Source organism: Amphibalanus amphitrite, unplaced genomic scaffold (assembly GCF_019059575.1).
Source record: "Amphibalanus amphitrite isolate SeventyFive unplaced genomic scaffold, NRLGWU_Aamphi_draft 000109F_arrow, whole genome shotgun sequence".
NCBI classification, from domain to species: Eukaryota; Metazoa; Arthropoda; class Thecostraca; order Balanomorpha; family Balanidae; genus Amphibalanus; species Amphibalanus amphitrite.
In genome coordinates, this window is record NW_024881604.1 from 476,685 (window position 1) to 498,593 (window position 21,909).

Sequence of the window (21,909 nt, forward strand, 5' to 3'; positions counted from 1 at the left end):
GCGAGACGTGTGAATTGCGCTGATAAAATTTGACCCTGTCTGTTTCATAAATCATAGACCTCTGCATAACTCACTGTATAATCGTCAATTTATCTCGGATATGTAGGTACCTATCATAAGTGGGAGCCGTTTTATGTGTTAAAGAATTAACCGTCATTCTTAAATGGTTACGAGCGAGCGAGCGCAGCGAGCGAAGCGAAGTCTTTTCAATATAACGGGAAAATCTCAGTATGAGCGGCCCGGCCCGGCCCGGCCTGTAACGCTTTTGAGAGGCTTATATCTCAGCAACCGCTGGACTGATTGGCCTGCAGTCTTTTTTGCTGGGTAGCCCCATCCCTTCTACCCCGTAATTGACTACTTTTGATACATCTCAGTGACCGCCGTGGCACGTGCCACGTGAAAAGTCAAGGGTGTTCAAGCAGTTTTGCAAAAGTAATGATTTTGAGAGGCCCATATCTCAGCAGCGGCTTGAGCGATGGTCTTGCGGTCATTTTTATAGGGTAGCTGCATCCCTTCTACCAAAGGTCGGATACTCTTCATCTATGTGAGTGACCCCCACTGCACGTGCAAAATACAACAATAAGAGGTGCCAAATTTGTTCCCATTTCAGTAACTCGGTAATTACTGGGGCGATTTCGCTGAAACTTGGCATACAGGTAGGCACCCACCAGGCAATGCATTCCCATGTGTTGCGGTTAGGGTGCTACTGCACGTGCGCACGTGCAGGGGGCGTTTCCAGATCTCGAGAACGGCTGGGCCGATTGCGCTCAAATTTGGTACACGGTTAGGGACCGGTTAGTAGGGTGCCGTGCAAAAGTCATTTTGGACCCCGTTTGCACGTGCGCACGTGCAGAATGCCGCTTTCAGATCTCAGGAACGGCTGGACCGATTGCGTTCAAATTTGGTACACCGCTAGCGACCGGTTAGAAGGGTGCTTTGCACAAGCCCGTTGGAAGTACCCTCTCGCCCTTCTGCACGTGCAGGGCTCACTATCTCGCTCGCTCGTTCTTCGCCCAAAAGGCGTTTTACTGGTATAGGTAACTTTTTACTCATTGAGCAATGCATAAAATAAATAGAAGGTACTAACTTACAGGCAAGAACATAGCTTAGTCAACAGCACAGCCGGAGAAATCCAGCTACCTATGGAAAACCATGTCGTATCGGCTGAGTTTTACTGCGCGTCACCGCATACACAAACCGGGCCATCAATCGTCAGCTTAACACTATCCGCGTCAATGACAGCCACGCGATGGATGGGGATTAGGTAAGGATTTGTTTTATTTACCCAGCATAAATCTTCCACGGTTTTGAGACGTTTCTTTAATTTGAAATTGTTTTAACGGACTTTCACTGCGTAGTGGGTAAAAATTATTATTGGTCCCGGTACTCCGACTTGTATTGAAAAGTCTTGGGGCACACATCTATGGGGCACACATAGGTTTTAAACCTATGTGTGCCCCATCGAAGACTTTTCAATACAAGTCGGAGTACCGGGACCAATAATAACTTTTACCCACTACCCAGTGAAAGTCCGTTAAAACAATTTCAAATAAGCATTTACCTGGGTATTAACTATTAAGACATGACTCTTCAGTCTCACTTAACGTTTCTTTAAGTTTTGACACGTTGCTAATGACTGCATCTGGCTCATGTAACAAAGTATATCTACCTAATAACACCACTAAATCTTGTTTCATATACCTAGTTAAGCATCTATGGCCGTCTTACAATGAAGCAAGTAAAAGGGAAGAAAAGGAAGCCAGCGTTAGTCATGTCTTTTTTTCATCACACCTATAACAAGTTAGCGAGAGTAAGTTCGCAAGCCATCAATGGACTCGGCTGAATCAAATGATACCTATGCAATATGACCTCCTTTGACCAGCTTCGTGACCTGAAATATGAATGGCTCTGACTTCACCTTGACCCGAGGTCAACAGTCAACACCTTAAGATGACCTCATCCGAATAAACAGTACCTATTATTCGACGCGCCTGCTCAAGATAAACACGATGGTGCTAAATTCACGGCTCTGTAACTATTTTTGGCGAAATGATTTACTAAAAACCGAGCCCGTGCCTTCAGGTACTTGACCTGACCTCAGAGTTCGCCGCGGTTGACCTGAGACCTTAAAATTCGGTACCAATCGCTGCGTCCCGTAACGGCGCGTACGCTCGTTTTTTCTGCAACTTATAGACTATAAGCTCGATTAGGGGCGAAACGGCGAGGGGGCGGGTCGTACCCCCGCCGCGCCTCCCACTCGGCCGGAGCGTATGTAGAAAGGCAAAAGGTCCGGTGGGGTTAATGCTTATCACGAATCATCGGTGACCTAGGGTCAAGCCAATTTTGAGACTCCCCTAAAATTCAATGAGAGAAAAATAAAAACACCTCTTTCGTATTTATCGACACCTTCATAGAGGGTGTTTCTTGAATACTGAATTGGAGAACTGCATAACTACCTACTTACGCAACCCCATGCAGTAGGATACTTACCGGCTATATTTGAGGTTAAATGATGATTCCAAAGTTAACCGATTTTCGGTGGGTAATATCATGAATAAGATAGTATCTCATCGTCCCATCCATATTCCATGGAAATCAATCTTTTAGCAGGATGATAGAGCAACGAAAACGAGATGTCCTGGAAATAATGAAGTTTTCCCAGCAGAAAAGAAATCGATAGATGATTAATTAAAAGTAATCACTTATGGAACTCACCCAAATCCCCAACCCATTCGATATAAACCGTTTACCCTTTAGGTAGGTATGATAAAACCCATCCGATTCACACCGTTCTGCGCACGGGCGACCCTTGTCCCACCTTTCAGCGCGCGCCAGGCGGGTTCTGTGCGCAGCACGGTGCGCTCCTTCTCGTAGACCTCGAGTCGTCCGAACACGACGCCGCCGAGCGCCAGGTAGACGAGGAACACGGCGGCGAGCACCAGCGTGCGCCGCGACCGCTGCCGGCGGCCAAAGTCCTCGCCCTTGGGTACCGGCACAGCCATCCTGCGCCGGCTGTTCAGACACGCTCAGCAGATCCGGCCGCCGCTAAACGATCAGCAGACGGCCGTGAGCCGTGCGGAGCTGGGATGGCCGGAAGAACCGTAGCTGCTGAGACGGGACCAGAGCTGCTGGGACTATGAGAGCAGGAGCTGGAACTGCTGGGAAGGGGTCGGAGCTGGTAAGACAGCAAGAGGAGGGACCCAAGCTGCTGGGAAAGGAATCGAAGCTCAAAGCTGCTGAGACAGTGTTGGGCCGCTGGAGACGGGATCAGAACTGAAGACAGCGGGATGATGGATCGGAGATTCTGTGGGTGAGGTGGGACAGCTGGGGCTCACTAGCAAGACCCGCTGTATGTAGCCCCGTAGAACCGAGGGCAGCTGCAGGTAAGATGAGAACACAATGAGCAACCGGTATCACGGAACACAAAGGCTTCGACCTGTGAGCATGGATCAGGAATGCGCCGTCTCTGACCGACCGAGTCTCACTTCAACAGTCACTCAACATTTCTTCACAAGTATTCCGTCCGACAAACACTCTATTGCAATATGCAGTCTTGTTTCTGCGGTTTCAATGAAAGACACTTGGTTTCGACCATCTGGAGATCGGCACTGTTCGGCAGGCACACGCAGTCAATTCTGACCGATAACGCTCAGGTTCGCTGTTCAAAAGGCACTCCGTCCTTAGGGCACCGTTTTCACCGTTAGGCACTTGGTAGTCTGTCCGAGCTCTCCGACTGTCGGAAAAGGCCTCTCACTCCAGGAAGACGCGTCCCAGATCCTTTGACAGCCAGGGCCAGTCTGTTTATCGATACGCATACGCAGAGCCCGGCCGCCGAGGACACATTCTGCAACTCGTAAAACACTGAAACGCAACCGCTCACCAGGCACCAGAGTCGTCTCACGCAGTCACTCGATAAAAACTCGCCGTCGGCCCGTGCCTCTGTCCACGCGACTGAGCGGCGGCCTCTGGACAGCAGCGGCTCGGGAGACGCCGGCCGATCGGGCCCGGCTCCGCTCAGACTCTGCGAGGTGTCGCCACTCGGCGCCGCGGTAGAGGGCCGGTCGGCGGCCCGCCGCACAGCAACCCACGGGCCCCCGGTGTCCACCACCAGCCGCGGCCGGTCCGGCCGGCCGGCCGGCCGCTGACGTCAGGACCGGCGGAGGGACGGGCGGAGCTCCACCGCCCGCCCGTCCGTCACAGACGCATACCGATACAGTAGGACGGCTCGACAGCGAGCGACGACATTCCAGCCCAGGCGTCCCTCGGGGAGTGGGTAAATGGGTGCTATTTTAAAATAAAATGGATAGCAATCACCACCAGAAATGTTGAACGGCGCTGTTTATTCGTGGCGACATGTTTTCGTTGGCTTCCGCTGTTGATCCGTTGACAGGCGCCCGTGGGCCATACCTCTGGCAGCCCCGACGGCTACCTACCGGCGAGACTCCAGACATATATCGGCCGTTCAGAGGCTCATGAGCCGCTAACAACCCGCCTGTGTCGACAGTGACCGTCCCCGGTCCCACTGACGCCAGTTAATGAACTTTACGACCGCTTCAGACACGCGATCCCCGTAATCCTGCACCTTTCTGCTTGCTGTTCAGATTGTCATGCATAATTTATTATTTTACGGCCGACTTTGAAATGTGAAGAGGATTGAGATTAAATTTGCGCTTTTCTCTGTGGTTTTAAGGGCCCCAGACGTGTGACCGGAAAAAAACTAAGCACTTAGGCGGGTCGGAACGAAAGCTGTCCCTCAGACTGGTACGGACACTGTCACACATAAAGATCTTATATATCTCTAATGGCCCAACAGACATTAGATACCAACTGTCGTAAACGGGACAGCCCTCGGTGGCTCTGCGCCTAAGGGCAAAACTGCGCGTCAAGCGCTGGGCAGCCAAGAAGCAGAAGTCAAGCACGAGCTAGAGCATCATCAGGCAGTTTCGTCGGTCGTGGAAAAAATAACATCGTGTGTTATATAACCCCATTTCCACACGAACAATACCCAAAGTGGCACTAGCATGAAAAATGCGCGTCAAATGCACGGTCGGCGAGCGAAAGCACGCCATATCGATCAGCCATTGAGAAATACCACTAAACCAGACACATGTCGCATTCTACTGTATTTGACGCACGGCCCCTGGCGCGGGGCAGTGCCAGAACAGTCGGTCCAAGTGTATAAAAGCGTTCAGACGCAGTTCACCCTTCCGAGCCAAGTAGACGAGCCCGTCGCCGGTCGAGCGGCATGGAATAACACGGCCGTGGCTCGCTCACTGCCGCGTCCAGTCACACACGGGGATGCTGCTCTCCGGTTCTCTCACTCACGAAGGAGCTGTGCCTGCGGTTGTTCAGTGAGCCACAGAGGGCGACATGGTGACAGTTACCGCTGCTGCTGCTGGCCCTCCACGGGCGCAGACAGCCCAGGCAGTCTGCTGGCGAGCGTGTCACTGTCACAACACATAGCGAGTCACAACGTCACGTCACAGCGTGTCACACTGTCACGTCACACACAGGCGTGTCATTCTCTTCGCCGGCATCCCATCCACGCTGACCAGTAGTTCATATCCTTCCGCGTCACATTTCGGGCGCTGTCACCACCAGCTTCGACAAATCACACACACTGGGCGGAGATATTCGATCAGAATCCGCACTGCCCTTCTGTCACATACACGGTCACGCTCACTCGGACATTCAAACGTCCGACGTCGCTCTTTGGCCAGTACAAAGCGGGGCGGCGGCCGATCCCACGCTCTCCACACACAGACAGGTGCCCCGGTCGCCGCGAAGGCCCGGTACTAGCGCGGAGGAGCAGTGGGTTGTCCGGTTCGACAGGCGCACAGGGCAAGCCGTAGGTTACGTCTGTGAAACGATCACCAGCAACCAGCAGAGAGCGACATTCAGTCAGGGCAGGAGAAAATGAAACATGTACGGCAGGGGTTGTCCTATCCAGCAAGTGTGGTGCCCGTAGGATATCGACGTGCACTACAAAGGACAGTGCTCTCCATGGAAGATGTCGGCCTCTAGAAATAGCAGCGCCTTTCAGGGAGGGCAGGACCCTCCGTCGAGGCTGGGGTCTTCTACAGAGGAAACGTCCCCTGTCGAGAATATCGAGCCTTCGAGCAGCGCAGACGACATACTCAAAAATAGGGCGAGACTTACTGCCGAGGGCGACACGCCAATAAAACACTCGTCATAAACATGTGGCGCACCGACACAACTTCGGAACGTTTAAAACCCTATACAAAACACTCAGCGGACCGGCATAATCTCCACCCAGTTTTACAGACACCAACAAAACGTCCACTGGGAGCGTACACTCACTGCGCGCCAGTAGCAGTATGTAAACGGCCTAATAGCTTTCGTGCAGATCACACTCAGTTTTCCGTCTCTTTCGCATACGTCGGCCCGCAATAGCGTGACCCTATGTACAGAGCAGTTTATCGTCGCTATCGTATATAAGTACCTAATTAACAATGTCAAAATAGTAATAAAGACCGCCATTTTGTGTCCGTGCGGCGCGGTCCGGAAGCGTAGGCACAGCTTCAGGGGGCGGCTGCCACCGGGCCGGTCCGGGGGTCGCTCGTCCGGCAGGGGGCACGCGGAGCGCGGGGAGGGACAATGCGCATCACAGGCGGGGTGAGACGGGGTGGCGCGATGCGAGGCGGGGGAGCGGGCGGGCGGGCCGGGCCCGGACGGCGGCGCGTATGGAGGTGTGGCTGTCAGCGCTGGTCGCTCGCGCTCCTAGTCTCTCCGTGGTGTCTCCAGTCGGTCTGGCGGAAGGCGGCGCTACTCAGCTGTTTAACGTGGCTTTGATCTGTTTGAGACGCGTCTCCACGGCCCGGAACGTGGGGCGGTCGTCAGGGTTGGCGCTCCAGGCCTGTGGGCAGAGGGCGCAGCACGGTCAGGTTGGGTCTTGACGGGCCCAAGTGGTGTGTAGTCTCTTCTTGCTGACGACCACTGTAATGGTGGACACTGCACCGCTATCAACCTATTCAACCTGCTTACCCATCACAAACTCGTATATTTTTTACATAAGGAAAAACTAAAATTAAAAGCAGGAGACACGCTGGGAGACGACCCATTCACCGCATCAGCGACGCCTGTCACGATGCAATTATTATCACAGTATGATAAATAAGGCCGAATTGAAACAACCCCTCATTGGGTACATTGATCCTGCCACTGTACAATTTTCCCTATCTACCTCTGACACAAGCACACGTCTGTCCCGCTGGGAGGTCGTGTCACCCACCTCCTTCATGATCTGGTAGACCTCAGGTGGGCACCACTCGGGCGCCTCCATGCGGTAGCCGCTGGCCACATACCGGACCACCTCAGTGAGCGGTATGCGCGGGTACGGCACCCGGCCGAACGAGTAGATCTCCCAGAGCAACACGCCGAAACTCCACATGTCCGACTTGTTGGAGAAGAATTTCTGCAGACACGGGACGAGAAGAGATCAGCGACGATTCATTGTGAAGAGCGAGACTCAGTTATCAGATTCAGTACACGAGTATCAGTACACGGCAGCGACCACAAATTATATTTTCAACCAGCCTATCGTCGAACTGACGAAGTGCATCGACGTATCTCGGATCAGAAGGGAAACGTAAACAAACTACAATAAACACAGCGACTACAGAACGAGTGCATTCACTAAGAACAGCGAATGAATCAGACGAGTTTTGCACGCCGGGTTTCCTATCGCAGTACACAGGAACCCCATCGCAGCAGTCAGCGCCTGCTCGCCACTCACGCTGTCTTTGAGAGCCTCTGGCGCCGTCCACTTGATGGGGAACTTGCCGCCCTCCTGGTTGAACTGCTCCTCCCTCGCCAGGCCGAAGTCGGAGATTTTGGCCGTCTCCGACTCGGATATGAGCACGTTCCGCGCGGCCAGGTCGCGGTGAACCAACCTTTTCGACTCCAGGTAGGCCATGCCGGCGCACGTGTCACTGCAGGACGGGGTCAGCGCTCGGGTCAGTGGTCAGTCAATGGTTCAGTGGGTAAGGATGGCCAGTCAGCGGGTCAGCCACAAGTCCACACTCACAGCACACGACTCGGCAGAGACATATTTGAAAATGAATGCGTCATGAAATACCGCTCGAAGAAAACAAACGAAAATCAAACGCAGAGGACCCTCTCCAAAATATATACGATTGTATATTTGCTAGGCAGATGCCAGCGCTGGGCGTTGGGTGCCATGTTAGCCGGCCCAGCACAACAGTCGGCCACTCACCAGGCGAATTTGATCTGGTCCAGTTTGGAGACGTGCAGCCGGCCGCGGGAGCGCAGGTACTCGAGCAGACTGCCCTTCACCATGTACTCCATCACCTGGCCAGCACACGCGGCACGGTCACGTCAAATAGTTACTATGATGATGTCACGCAAGTACCGTGACACGGTACAGCCACCTCAGCGTCACACATCGCTACAGCGAACCAGCCGTGGCAGTTAACGCCATGCATCAGTGTGCTGGACGTCTGACGGCCGTACCGCATCCCCCTAACACGCACAGAAATGTGCATCAGCTCTCCGTACACGGTGCAAAGGCGAGCAAAACATCCCGACAGCAGTGTAAATAGACACAAAGTCGACATCATTCTTGCACATCCGTGTTGGATCGGTCGCAAACGACGAGCCGAGAAACACATAACATTTAGCGCGGAGCAGTAAGAGGGCTCAACGGCCGCTGCATCGGTCAGAAATATTATGAATGAATGAATGAATGAATGAATGAATGAATGAATGAATGAATGAAAAAAATGGATAGATTGGATGAATGGCTTGAATATCAATTACTGTATGAATAAATGAATGAATGAATGAATGAATGAATGAATGAATGAATGAATAAATACACAAATAAATAAATAAATGGGCGAATAAATTAATAAATGAATAGAGGAGAGGAATGTCCTGCCATGACCAGCAGATCACCTAGTCTCCCTGTAGCTACTGTACCTAAGCAGCTAACCCCACGTGACCTCTCAACCCCTTCCGTACCTGGTAGATGACGCCCTCGTCGAACACGACACCGATCAGCTGCACCAGGTTGGGGTGCCGCAGCGAGGTCATGACGGACGCCTCGGCCAGGAACTGCTGCACCGGCCGACTGCTGTCCTTCAGCGTCTTCACGGCTACACTCTCGTGGTTCCGCAGCGTGCCCAGTCGCACGTCACCGAACTCTCCCTTCCCGATCGGCTCGCCGAGCTGACGAGGCGGCGGGGTCAACGGGAGGTCAACTAGGGTCAGAGTGAGGGCAGGGGTCTTCAGGAGGGTTAACAGTTTCAAAGAGTTATGGGGAGACCAGGTAAGGTTACATCAAAGTGAGGGAGGCACGTGTAGGTGAGTGGCCTACCTTTGGAATCCTGAACCGCTGGAACCACGCAAGCATCGGGGAGGATTAATAAATGAAGACGGGATATCTATTGCTCAATCACTTTCCACAGCTAGGATGCAATACATAAAAGTATTTATGTCCTGCAATGTGACCAAATGCGACACAACTTGTTCTTTCAGTATCTTTCAAATTTCTGGGGAAACATCTATAAGATCAATCTCCATCTGTCACCGCACCAGCCGAGACGGCCCACAGAGTCGCACCTTGAGATCCTCCTTTTTGATGACCCAGCCGGCTGTCTCGAACGCCTTGGAGTCGACCGAGAAGTCCTGTTTACCCTGTTTGGGCACGCTGCGCCTCAGCTGGGTGCACAGGCCGTCGGCGTCCTTGTGGTAGTGCTGCACAACAGACAGATAGTCGGACAGTGATATTGATAGACGCTACATCGACACAGATGGGTGACAGCAACACGGATAGCCGTGCAGGTTATCAGTCGGCCTGTAAAGAGCACTGACCGACTGCACGGAACAGTGAGCGTCAGACGCAGCGGCGAGAAACGAACATCCCGAGCCAACAACAAACCCACACCTCGAGCTGCTAACAACGAACCGATACCTACGGCCGGAGGTAAACGGACATAACGAGCCAGCCAGAGACAAATTCAGAGACAAACCAAAACAAAGAGTTGTAGACAGATCAAATTATTTTGAGCTACCGTGCAGGAATCGTCCAAAGCATAGCTGACTCCACTAGTCACACTTGATTTGATTAAAATTGCCACCTAGCGATCGGTCTCCTATTTTGCCCTACCTCGACGAGTTTGGTGAGATTCTCGAAGAACTCTTCCTCGTCAATGGTGACCCGGTTGTCTTTGAATATGACCCGGTAGTGCTCCACCTTGCCCTGGAAGCACACGCAGAGCGTGTAGTCGCCGGGGAAGTTGGTGGATTCCCGCACCAGAAACAGGCCGTCCTCTCGCGGCGACAGCAGCTGCTCGGCCTTCTCACGGGCTATCTTACCGTGAAACCAGCTGAAACCGGGAAAATCGGTCAGAAATCGACATCAGTGGCCTCGGAAATTGGCACCAGCCGGTCAAACCTACGTTGCTGAAACTATCATTCACCCTGGTAAATATGAAAGAACAAACAAACATGGGGACAGGATGAATGACAATCTATCAACCATTCACTTTCAATAACGTGGTGCTTGCCGCATGGCACAGGACAAGCTTACACAATGACTCAATGACACATATCGTGCATGCCCCAATGATAGTGTAGGGCCACGGAAATATCCTGTGTGGCGCGGACCTGAACTGAGCGGCGGCTGTCGGAGGGCGGAAGAGCAGGATAGCTGCTCGGGTTGCCCCTGTCGGCCGGCTGCGGTGGCGGCGCTGTGATTGTTCTGTCCGCGCTGAGTCACACTGTCTCTCCCCTCCCCTCCCCTCCGCGGACGTCCTTCCTCCGCCCCCGCCCGGCCCGACATCTGACTCACGGCATGGCGTTGAGTTTGACGGCAGTGCGCCGCTCGCCGTGCTCGCTGGACGCCCGCTTCTCCACATAGTTGGCCGGGATGAGGCCCTGGCGCTGCTCAGAGTTCCTGGCCTTGTACCAGTTGGGGTCGCGCGTAGGCGTGACGATGGTGAGCAGGTCGGCCTTCTGGAAGGGCAGGTCCTCGTGCGAGCTGCCCGTGAAGTTGTAGCGGGCCACCACCTTGTCGCCCGGCTGCCACACCTCCTGTCGGCGGGCGCGGACGGGCGTCACATCACGGTCACGGTCGCCACGCGCCACCACCGGTGGTGTCACACGACACCGGTCCGTCACCAAACTGTGACGGCACACTCAGACGGTCCGCCGCGCCCAGCCGGGCAAAACGGAGAGTGACGCCGAGTAACAATTTACTTAATCGGAAAACACTGTCAACAACATGTCAGAATCAGCATATCGACACCTTTTTTTTAACCCCACATTTGTTCTCCGGTGAATTTCAGACAAGTTGGTTAGAGACCTTCAAAAAAGGTACAATCACTCGATTTTTCTCAAGTTTGTCTGTCTTGGCAGATAAAGCAATACCAGAACAGGCCTACGAACACACATATTTGATCAGGATCGGACGATTGGACACTTTTAAAAGGAGATCTTTCGTGCCTCCCGGAAATTCACGGGAGAGCAGATGTGGGGTTTAAAAAAATGGTGTCGATATGTCGTTCAAAAGTGGCTGTGTAAAAATGGAACATACTTACTCTAGCCATAGGCCATCATAAGATTCAGTGTCTTGATCTTTTTAAATAACTTTATCTGTTTGTTGCACGCAAACTTTGCTAAAGGAGATTACTTGGGGCACTTAGCAAAGAGGAGCATCATGGGGCGAGTTTTGTTTACGCAACCTACGTTTTTTTCGCAAGTAACAAAAAAAAAATCACGGTACTAGCTACGCGCTACTTTTCGGGCAGTGGTACCTAATGATGGACCTTAAACGCAAAAATCGACACGGTTTTTTTAACCCAACATCCGTTCTCCCGTGAATTTCCGACAAGTTGGGTATAAATTTTCAACAACGTACAGTCACTCGGTTTTTCTCAAGTTTGGCAGTTTTGGCAGATCAAGCAATGCCAGAACAAGCCTACGAACACACATATTGATCAGGGATCAGACGATTGGACACTTTTTAAAAGAATTATGTCATACTTCCCGGAAATTCACAAACAACGGATGTGGGGTTTTGAAAAAAGCATCAAAATGAAAATTTCCAAGTCATAAATTAGTCATAAATGAGTCAAAGAGAAGAAGTGTACTGACTACTGCGCCCAGGCGAATCAGTGAGAAATGACACCAGCTGAGGTCATCTCAAATCAAAGTCACAAGCAGTTTTAAACGGTAACTTTTGAGAACGACATGTTGAAGGAATTAACCCCGCGTTCGATGTCTTTCGGACGACAAAGATTCTATGCCGTTTGGCCAATCACGTTCCATAACAGCAGCCGAGCCCCCGCCGACCTAGAACAGGATTGGCCGGACGACGTAGAATCTTCGTCGTCCGAGACATCGAACGCGGGGTAAAACACCTGGCATATGTTCGGCGCAACCAAACAGATCGACCGGTATGCAGCGACCTGTATCGATGACGTTATGAACTTTATTTTTATTTTTTAAGTGTCTCAAGGCCGAAATATTCGAGACGTCTCCGGAGAAGCACGATGCTCGTGAAATATGATGTTCAGGCAATATCAGTGACGAAAAGGCTATTGAAAAAAGCATTTAACATGAATGTAAAATGTTTTTCCTCTACCTAAGTATTGGAGACCTGGGGTAGATCTAACCTGTTGGCATTAGATCAAATCTGACAACTCAATGCCTGGCCGTGGCAAAAACACACCTATTGAATGTCTTTATCCTCAATGTTCTGGGCTCTGTTTGTATTAGGTAATAAATGAGCTATGTGTCGATTTGTTCAAATACCCAATTTGTTCACAAATATAAAAAAAACAGAACAATCTAACCTTTGATAAATTCTGGTGATACAACCATTGCCCTGACCCAAAAACTACTTGAGTTCTCTCATTTTGTATGCCCTTTCAAATGCCACTTACATCCCTACATGGCCCAGGAGCCATCAGCCAGGTAAGAGGGCAAGGAGAGGGGGCATAACCCACCCACCTATCTTGATAAGCTACAATAGGACTACTGGTTCTTGGTCACATGACCATTCCCTGTTGGTGCACTCTTATGCCCCATAAAGAAATAACCAAGGACTTTACCAGCCTTATTGATCTGAGGCTGAAATTTCCTCAACATGAGCATAAAGGTTGAACTACGTCTGTAAAAAATAAGGTGTTTAACAAAATGTTCATGACAAATGTCAATATTCAAGCATTACTTCTTAATCAATTGTTTGCAAAATCTAAAATGTTTTCTTTTTTTAATAAGTGCCAATTTAAATTGGTGATATTCAGAGAAATAACCTCTGGTAACATCAGTGCCTACTAACTAGCACCTAAAACCAGTGTTCTAAAATTTGATTTTGGTTGGGTGTGCTGATGAAGAAAGAAATCATAGGATGAGAAAAAGGGAAATAAATAACCAAAGTATATTTGTAAAATGGTGTAATGCCAATTTGTATGCCAACTGATAAACCAGGATTTCATGTCAGAATCTTGACGGTGTGAAACAAAAGGATGTGGGTGTATCAACTGTCAAGTGACATGTAAACTGGCTGTTGGGAATACATGAAACTTTTTTCAGAGATGATGTAAAGTCGGCCATTCATATTTTAGGGATGAAAGTATTTTCCCCATTAGGTGTGATTTGCCACCAAAAAGTCTGAAAAATGGAACACTGCCTAAAACTCTATGTATGTTAAGGTCAGGATGATAGGCTCTTATGCTGTGGATGATATATAAATAGGTACCAAATTGCTTGATTTCATGTGACAAAACACCTTTGATTTTAAGTAGGCATCTCCAGCATCCGCAGTTGCATTTGGGCATTTTTACAACTTGCAACTTGCACCAATGCAGTCAGGATCTCATATTTTTATGTATTTGAATTTTTTACTGATGAAAAGTATCACACTGATACATACCTCTCTTGAGCTCTTGTGGCTCATTTTGTAGTTGCCTTTTTCATGCTATTTAGGTAATGGTAGCCTGAAAAAATAAAAGAATATCCAGTCAAACATTTGTCATACATGCAACATTCGTCATACGCTTACTTAACAAAATAGGCCATATTACAGTAAAATGCCAGTGAATACAAATAAGATTGTGAGTAGGATAAAAGCGACATTCAGACATATAAAAGAGCAAAAATAACAACCCATTAGAAAGGCAAATAAAAAGTTTAAGCAACTTCCTAATAATTAATTTAATTAACTTTACAAGGTACAAGGTACAAGATATTAACCCAATTACTCCCATGAAGCAATTGAACACACAAACGGCCATACATGATATAACACACGCAAAGAACTAAAAGGCATACACACACACAGCATGCATACTCACAAATTCAAGACAAGAGCTTGTAGCTTTTTACCACTCACAACTTTCGTTTACAAGGTCACGTACAATCATAGCACCCGATTGGCTCATTTAATAATTCGCTGACGTCATTGAAAAGAAGAAAATTCATAAGAATCACGAAGTCATATGAAAAAGCATTGACAAATTCAATTAAATAAAATAGTTCAAAGCATTAAGTTGTTTATGATTATCATAATTACTTCTGATTTACACCAAATATTGAAATATTTTGACGGAACTTTAATCAATGTCTCCCAAAGCAAGTCTACCAAATACGTCATTTTTGCTAATAAAATATTTCGAGTTTTCGATTCATTCTATGCGCTAACGCGCAAGCTTCGTCTCAATTTAACTTTGTGTTCAAATACTGCTGTACTCATAGCGTATTGGATAACTCTATCGTTGATTGGCTTAAAGAAGACATGCAAGCTTTCGACATTGATGACTGAACAGTGAAATACACTTGCTAAGCGCGCCATTTCGTCGGCGCTCTGTTTCTTTCGTTTGGGAGATCGCGGTGTGGGTGCGTGGTGTCAGTGAGAGTTAGGATCAGGATTGTTATAAATTGTATTGCACACTGTTTGCGGACTTCAGGATCAGGGGGTGATCTGCGTAAATGAACAATACCATTATTTTGTACCTGTTACTTGAATGTTTTTAGTGGGTATACATAGGCGGCGGAACGGGGAGGGCACCGTACCCCCCTTTGATTTTGGCATTTTAACATTAGCCCTATGGGTGTTACATGGAAAGAATGGGACCAAAAGTCGGCAGTGCCCCCCCCCCCCTTAATTGAAGGTGTTCCGCTGCTACTGTGGGTATATTGTGAAGTAGGTAGGTAGCTAAGCTTCTTTCAACTTTGCCTTTGTTACAACATTTTAGTTCATGGGTATATTTTGTACTGAATTTATCTGTGACCTTTTCAGAAAAAAATAGGAGTAACTCACAAGAACAATTGAGACTCCTCAAGGAAGCTTACAAAGGCAAACAATGACAGACAAGGATGGAGGTGAGAATAATTAACAGTTATGGGTCCAAGGGTAGGTATTGGGGTTGGCACATATGCCTCTCACCCCTTTGAAGTGTTCAAAATCAAGGAGAAATTCCTGTTTTTCCCTGTAACTAAAAGCAATGCAGGACTATGGCATGAGTGCAGTATTTGGATAGGTATTCTGACACATTTTAGTTTTAAGGGACATCTTACAATAAAGTTAACAATTAAGTACAGTTGTTAGAGCTTCTCAACATCAAAGGTCTATTTTTTGCCCTGTTGTAGGGTAAGTTAGTACTTATAACTCATGCTGTGGTAAGGTTATGAATCTTACCATCCATTGACCATAACTTGTTCCTAGTTTTACCGATAACTTACATGCAGCTGTCACCTTCACAGAGCATTTCGATGATGCTGTGGAGGAGCGGGTTATCAATGAGGAGTACAAGATCTGGAAGAAGAATACCCCATTCCTGTATGACCTGGTGATGACACATGCTCTGGAGTGGCCCTCACTGACTGCTCAGTGGCTGCCTGATGTCACCAGGTGGGTACCTGATGCAGTTGGCAGAAGTTGTGAGCTGTAGGGTTCCTTTCCAACCAGAAATTAAATCAATGGCAGCAGCATTGACAAACTACACCAGGTAGGGGGATAAATCTTCTCTCATTCATCTCAAATAGAACTAAATACTATGACTTTCATCAAATTGTGTTTATTTTTTGCCCTGCTATATAAAATACACTTATCTTTGGGATCGAATGAAAAGTGTTAGACACTAGCTAACTCAGCCATGTCTCGCATGCATCCTTTTCTTGACTGGGCAACTCTGCTCAGGCAGCACAGTTTGAAATAGCATAAGGTGGTACCAAAAAAGGCACACTAAGTTCATGGAACACTCCATTGTACTTGGTAATTAAGCTCAGGCTCAGCTGAGCAACTCTACGCCAACAAGATCTTATCAAAACTGTCATTCTTTTATGTAGTGTCAAAGGTCTAATTAAAATAATTGGCATGATGTTGATGATGATGATGATGTTGTTGGCATGCCTCCTGTTATGATGGTGTTCTCGTACCGCGTTTGCAAGTTGTTGACGCACGATCTATAAACAAACCTTGTATATTAAACGTTACATTAGCCACTAAGTTCGTAATATTTGTTTGTCGTATGTGTGGTCAAATATGTTAAGCGTTCTACGGCCACGAGAAAAAGTAACCTTTCTGTTTCAAGCTGCGATGAATTTTCTGGGGTCAACAAATTCTCGTGCCGTTAAATAACAGCTTGCTAGTCACTACTGTACCCGCGATGAAGAAAATCGTGACAGATGGTATTATACCCACTGATAATGATGCTGTGGTGGTCTATATCGGGCTTGGGCGGCCCGTGCAACATGCCGTGCCGTACCGTTGGGCGGCGGTGACCTTGTACGGTCACGTGACCGGCCGCGCGGCCGACCGACGGGCAGTTGACCGGCGAGGGGCGTTACGGCCGGACTGTACTTCGTGCGTGAGCCAATACATCTCCTGTGCGCATGATCAGCGAGGAGTGTTGCTGAGAGGCCATGCCACCACAGGTGCTTTCAGCTTTATGATAGAAGATTGTGTGATTATCTGTTACACTTTGGGAGCTTGGAGATATCCATAGCAATTGGCTAATATTATCATATAGTTACCTTCTTGTAGCTACTGGATGGTATGGATGTCAACATTAGAGATGTGGAGATGTATGCATGTGTGAAAATGTGGCAAAAACAGTAGTGAATCCCAGGAACAGTTAATGACCGGGATATTGTGACCATCAGGCCCGACGGGAAGGACTACACGATCCACCGGCTGATCCTGGGCACGCACACGTCGGACGAGCAGAACCACCTGTTGATCGCCTCCGTGCAGCTGCCGACCGAGGACGCCCAGCTGGACCCGTCTCACTACGACAGCGAGCGGGGAGGTAAGGATCGCACACTAACTACCTAGCTAACTAGGAATCACAGACAGACTGCCCAGTTCCCAGCTGGACCCGTCCCACTACGGCAGCGAGCGGGGAGGTAAGGATCGCACACTAACTACCTAGCTAACTAGGAATCATAGGCAGACTGCCCAGCTGGACCCGTCCCGCTGCGACAGCTAGCGGGGAGGTAAGGATCGCACACCACTACCTAGCTAACTAGGAATCACAGACAGACTGCCCCATTGGACCCGTCACACTACGACAGCTAGCGGGGAGGTAAGGACGGACCCATCCCACTACGACAGCGAGCGAGGAGGTAAGGACGGACCCGTCCCACTACAACAGCTAGCGGGGAGGTAAGGACGGACCCGTCCTACTACGACAGCGAGCGGGGAGATAAGAACGGACCCGTCCGATTACGACGGCGAGCGGGGAGGTAAGGATTGCACAGACTACCTAGTTGGAGCCGTCTCACTACGACAGCAAGCGGGGAGGACAGGATCACACAGCGACGTACTAACCCTGTTCGACCCATCCCACTACAACAGCGAGCGACGTAGGTGCTCACATAAGCATTGAGCATGATACCTAGCTGGACCCGCTACTCTACCAACAGTGTGAGAGGAGGTAAGACAATAGCCACTGCAAACTATCACAGCAGTGTACTAAAATTGGATTTTGGTCGATTGTCCCCGTGAAAAAAAAATCATAGGATGACAAAAAAAAGATACGACGCATACCTTCTATAGTATTTTCGCCAAAGGGTGCAATACCATTTTTAACGCCATTTGATAAAGCAGGATTTCCTGTCAGGATCTGAAAGAAAAGGATGTGAACCCATGGGTCATCAACCGTCCAATCATATGTAACCTTGCCAAGTTCAAATGCATGAAACGTTTTTTTTTTAAGGTGAAGTAATACCACTTTTTTTCTTTTTGGGGGGGATAAAAATATTTGTCCCATTTGATGTGATTTTCCACCTGAGATTCCGAAAAATGGGACGCTGTATCAGTGTCACAACTCACACAGCTTCTTTGTTGTTATCAATCACCAGAGTACCTCATACAATTATCTTGCGCATTTACTAGATGTTCTTTGTTTTACTTTATTGTTGGCCGAACAGAACCATTTCTCCTCCCAGTCGGGTCATTTTCAAACGTCAAAGATGTTAATCGAATTGCGATCATTGTTTGTCGCCGATAAATTCAGGTATCGTTGTTTAGTGGCGCTCATCGAGCTGGAAATTGTTCCGAGTTCCCTGCGTGTTACGGTTCATTTCTTGACTTCTTTGGCGCCTTGTAAACCAAGTCTTTTTATAGATTGGATTGGTTCGACTAGGGAGGTAGACATGTGTAGCCATACGTCAGTAGTTTTATTGTATACGGGCGGCATAGTTGATCTACGGGTATAGTTATCATCATTCAGCATTCCTCTTGATTAGACGAGCTAATGCAATAGCAGCAAATAAACTTGCTATTTGTCATGCAGCCCTACCACTGGAATTACTTAGCATGCCCGATTCTCCGAACAACAGCTTAGCGTTGCATTGCAAAAGTAGAACGTACCTAAGTAGCGAACTCAAGATTCGACCGGTCACGCCATTCGTCCTTCAGTACGTGCCTCTGGTAATGCACCAAGCCAAGCTTGACTAAACATCGAGCACCAGGTAACCGCAGTTATTTCGCAAAGCATGTTCATGCTTGAGAAACTCGGAATGTCACACGATGAAATAGTCATGCCACCATTGAACTGATATTGTTCTTAAACATATGTGTAATGGTTTCTGAATGTCGTTATGAAGCCGCGGTCGTCAATTTTTGAAAGAATATTTCAATGCGAGTAGTCGCTGCTTAATGTTACAACTTGGGAAACCAATGACCTCTTCTACAGTTTGCCTTTTGAGGGCCTTAAACCCGAATTCAACTGGAAATACTTTTTGAGCAGCTTCACGAAAAACACACCCTGTTTAGAAATTCCTGTGCCCCATCGAGGCAATAATACCAACTCAATAAGACTGCATTCACATTTATATTTTTGGCCCATGTTCCCGAAATTTCTATGTTTATGTTTCCGAAGACGTCCGATGAATACAACTGCTTAGTAGTTAGAATCATCCGCCAGCCTATCGGCACCGTTTCCGCCTCACTTACACCTTCCCCACGCCAACCAACCACCGATCTCACCGTCCCCGTCTCCGTGCAGAGTTCGGCGGTTTCAGCTCCGTGAATGGCCGGATCGACATCGAGATCAAGATCAACCACGAGGGCGAGGTGAACCGGGCGCGCTACATGCCGCAGAACCCGTGTGTCATCGCCACCAAAACGCCCAGCTCCGATGTGCTCGTGTTCGACTACACCAAACACCCGAGCAAGCCGGACCCCGGCGGCGAGTGCAGCCCCGACCTCAGGTCAGTCACCCAAACCAGGCCTGGACCTCGGGTCAGTCACCCAAATCAGTCCTCGGCCTCAGGTCAGTCACACAATGCGGTTCTCGCTCGACCTCTGGTCAGTCACCCTAGTCGGACCCCGGCGGCGTGTGCAGCCCCAACCTCAGGTCAGCGTCAATCATAGACATGTCCTAAGGAAGATAAAATACAAAGTTTTGAGCAGTTATGAGGCATAAGAAATGCAACATTGTCTGGTATTGTTAACCGTTCACACACAGTAGCCCGAGTAACAGTCCTGTGCAGTGTGCACCGCTGGGCGCTGACTGTCGCTCTCCGCTCCGTGCCACCAGGCTGCGTGGTCACCAGAAGGAGGGGTACGGCCTCTCGTGGAACCCGTCCGTGAACGGTAACCTGCTGTCGGCCTCGGACGACCACACCATCTGCCTGTGGGACATCAACGCCACGCCCAAGGAGAACAAGGTGGTGGATGCCAAGAGCATCTTCACCGGCCATACCGCCGTCGTCGAGGTACGCTGGCTTGAGAATGGAACTCGTAGAGCCTGGCCGAAATCATTCTTCATTGCTTCTGATATCAATCTCGCTGTTTATTTATAAGAGGAACTCAACCGTCTGCCGCTTTCTCGTCAATTATGAAGTCGATCTCAGCAAAGATACATGCGCATATGATCATGCCTCGACAGGACTTGGTGTTAGACGTGTTCTTGCTTCATCAGACACGCGGTTCTTTCCTCAGGACGTGGCCTGGCACCTGCTGCACATGACGTTCTTCGGCTCGGTGGCTGACGACCAGAAGTTGATGATCTGGGACACGCGCTCCAACACCACCAACAAACCGTCACACATCGTGGACGCCCACTCGGCCGAGGTCAACTGTCTGTCGTTCAACCCGTACTCGGAGTACATCCTGGCCACCGGCTCGGCCGACAAGACGGTCGCCCTCTGGGACCTGCGCAACCTCAAACTCAAACTTCACTCGTTCGAGTCGCACAAGGACGAGATTTTCCAGGTGCAGTGGTCGCCACATAACGAGACAATCCTGGCGAGCAGCGGCACCGACCGTCGCCTGCACGTCTGGGATCTGAGCAAGATCGGCGAGGAGCAGTCGGCAGAGGACGCTGAGGACGGGCCGCCCGAGCTGCTCTTCATCCACGGCGGCCACACGGCCAAGATCTCCGACTTCTCGTGGAACCCCAACGAGCCGTGGGTGGTGTGCTCCGTCTCCGAGGACAACATCATGCAGGTCTGGCAGATGGCAGAGAACATCTACAACGAGGAGTCAGAGCAGCCGGCGGCCGACGTCGAGGCCAACCGCGACTGAGCCCGCCAGCTGTGCCGACTCACGGACCGAGCTCAAATGACGACCCACACTCGTCACCGATCCTCAGAAAGGTCGGGGTTCATTCCTCATGAACAAATTGTACAAGGTGTTACCGGGAAGCTTCTGACGCCGCTGTCGTGACCAAGCACGCCTGCCTGTTTGTGTTGTGCTGACGTGGTCTATGCTGTTCCGGGATGTCTGGCTGCGAGTTCGGTCGGTCAGAAGCCGTCCTGTGTTGCTCTCCAGCTGGATCTCCGGTGCCACGGACTATGCCCTCCGTGCACCCTGGTCGCGTTCTCGCTGACACGCACTGAAACATTCATCATCATTCCGCGCTCCGGTCACCGGTGGACATTTCGTAATACAACGCCACAATGGATCGATGGTGTTTGTCGAGCGACTTCCGAGCCTTGTTTGGATGGTAAATCAGCTCCGATGGCGGCTACACGAATCCTGGCGACACGTTTGAAGCGGGCGCTGGTTCCGTGGCCTGTCTGCTCGCAGCGCGAAATCTCGTGACGTCATGTTCAACAAGTGCCATAAATTTGTCAAACGACAAGTCCCCGGCACACGTAGGTGTGGATATGCAAATAGCGCACCATATGTGCCACTATTCGGGTCGTGGCGGACGCGGACGGTATCGCCTTATTCAGGCCCATCCTTATCCGGGTGGGCCGTTCACGGGCGATCGTCCCCAGATGAAGGCTATAGCTATCCCGCGACAGCCGCACTGTCCACTAACTGTGGGCCAATCGACGACAGCCGACCGCACTCAGGCCACCGAGTCGCATGCCCCGGACACCGGAGCGCGCTAAAACAGATTAGGTCGGGGCAGGTCACCGGGTACAGACATTCCCATCTCAATGTGTGGGTGGGCGGGAGGGGTT

At 49.8% G+C, this 21,909-nt stretch overlaps 3 protein-coding genes across 15 annotated transcripts in view; 1 reads left to right on the forward strand and 2 right to left on the reverse strand.

The window, feature by feature from the left end:
• The window catches only part of LOC122380926, a 34,111-nt gene extending 29,913 nt beyond the window's left edge, over positions 1–4,198 (reverse strand). The window contains exon 1 of the mRNA XM_043364561.1: positions 2,819–4,198. Within this exon, the coding sequence (XP_043220496.1) occupies positions 2,819–3,002 (184 nt within the window). The 5' untranslated portion in view covers positions 3,003–4,198. The remainder of the gene's footprint in view (positions 1–2,818) is intronic.
• A 910-nt stretch (positions 4,199–5,108) lies between these two features.
• LOC122380928 (tyrosine-protein kinase CSK-like) lies at positions 5,109–14,418 on the reverse strand. 5 transcript variants are annotated; one of them, XM_043364565.1, is made up of 10 exons: positions 14,343–14,418; positions 13,922–13,985; positions 10,835–11,076; positions 10,151–10,370; positions 9,604–9,738; positions 9,004–9,210; positions 8,237–8,331; positions 7,757–7,952; positions 7,253–7,435; positions 5,109–6,877 (listed from the first exon to the last, which is right to left on the reverse strand). In XM_043364565.1, the coding sequence occupies exons 2-10, from the start codon at positions 13,943–13,945 to the stop codon at positions 6,791–6,793; spliced, it is 1,389 nt and encodes a 462-aa protein (XP_043220500.1). In that variant the 5' UTR covers positions 13,946–13,985; positions 14,343–14,418; the 3' UTR covers positions 5,109–6,790. The 5 variants fall into 5 exon arrangements, with proteins under 5 accessions (XP_043220500.1, XP_043220504.1, XP_043220502.1 ...); XM_043364569.1 differs by having other exon boundaries at positions 14,381–14,405; XM_043364567.1 differs by having other exon boundaries at positions 14,324–14,378.
• A 393-nt stretch (positions 14,419–14,811) lies between these two features.
• On the forward strand, positions 14,812–21,401 carry LOC122380929 (histone-binding protein RBBP4-like). 9 transcript variants are annotated; one of them, XM_043364570.1, is made up of 7 exons: positions 14,812–14,883; positions 15,287–15,369; positions 15,751–15,898; positions 17,152–17,297; positions 19,500–19,704; positions 20,034–20,211; positions 20,438–21,401. In XM_043364570.1, the coding sequence occupies exons 2-7, from the start codon at positions 15,351–15,353 to the stop codon at positions 21,020–21,022; spliced, it is 1,281 nt and encodes a 426-aa protein (XP_043220505.1). In that variant the 5' UTR covers positions 14,812–14,883; positions 15,287–15,350; the 3' UTR covers positions 21,023–21,401. The 9 variants fall into 9 exon arrangements, with proteins under 9 accessions (XP_043220505.1, XP_043220507.1, XP_043220506.1 ...); XM_043364572.1 differs by having other exon boundaries at positions 14,854–14,892; XM_043364571.1 differs by having other exon boundaries at positions 14,854–14,879.
• The last annotated feature ends 508 nt before the right edge of the window (positions 21,402–21,909 follow it).

Bases quoted from the DNA above. Each gene is read 5' to 3' on its own strand.
- LOC122380928 (XM_043364565.1), bottom strand. From the start codon at position 13,945: ATGAGCCACAAGAGCTCAAGAGAG. The intron at 7,436-7,756 runs GTGAGTGGCGAG...CCGTGTCTGCAG, and splicing joins CAGAGGCTCTCAAAGACAGC to AAATTCTTCTCCAACAAGTC. The intron at 6,878-7,252 runs GTGGGTGACACG...CTCTGCCCACAG, and splicing joins TCTACCAGATCATGAAGGAG to GCCTGGAGCGCCAACCCTGA.
- LOC122380929 (XM_043364570.1), top strand. The intron at 17,298-19,499 runs GTAAGGATCGCA...GTCTCCGTGCAG, and splicing joins CTACGACAGCGAGCGGGGAG to AGTTCGGCGGTTTCAGCTCC. The intron at 19,705-20,033 runs GTCAGTCACCCA...CCGTGCCACCAG, and splicing joins GAGTGCAGCCCCGACCTCAG to GCTGCGTGGTCACCAGAAGG.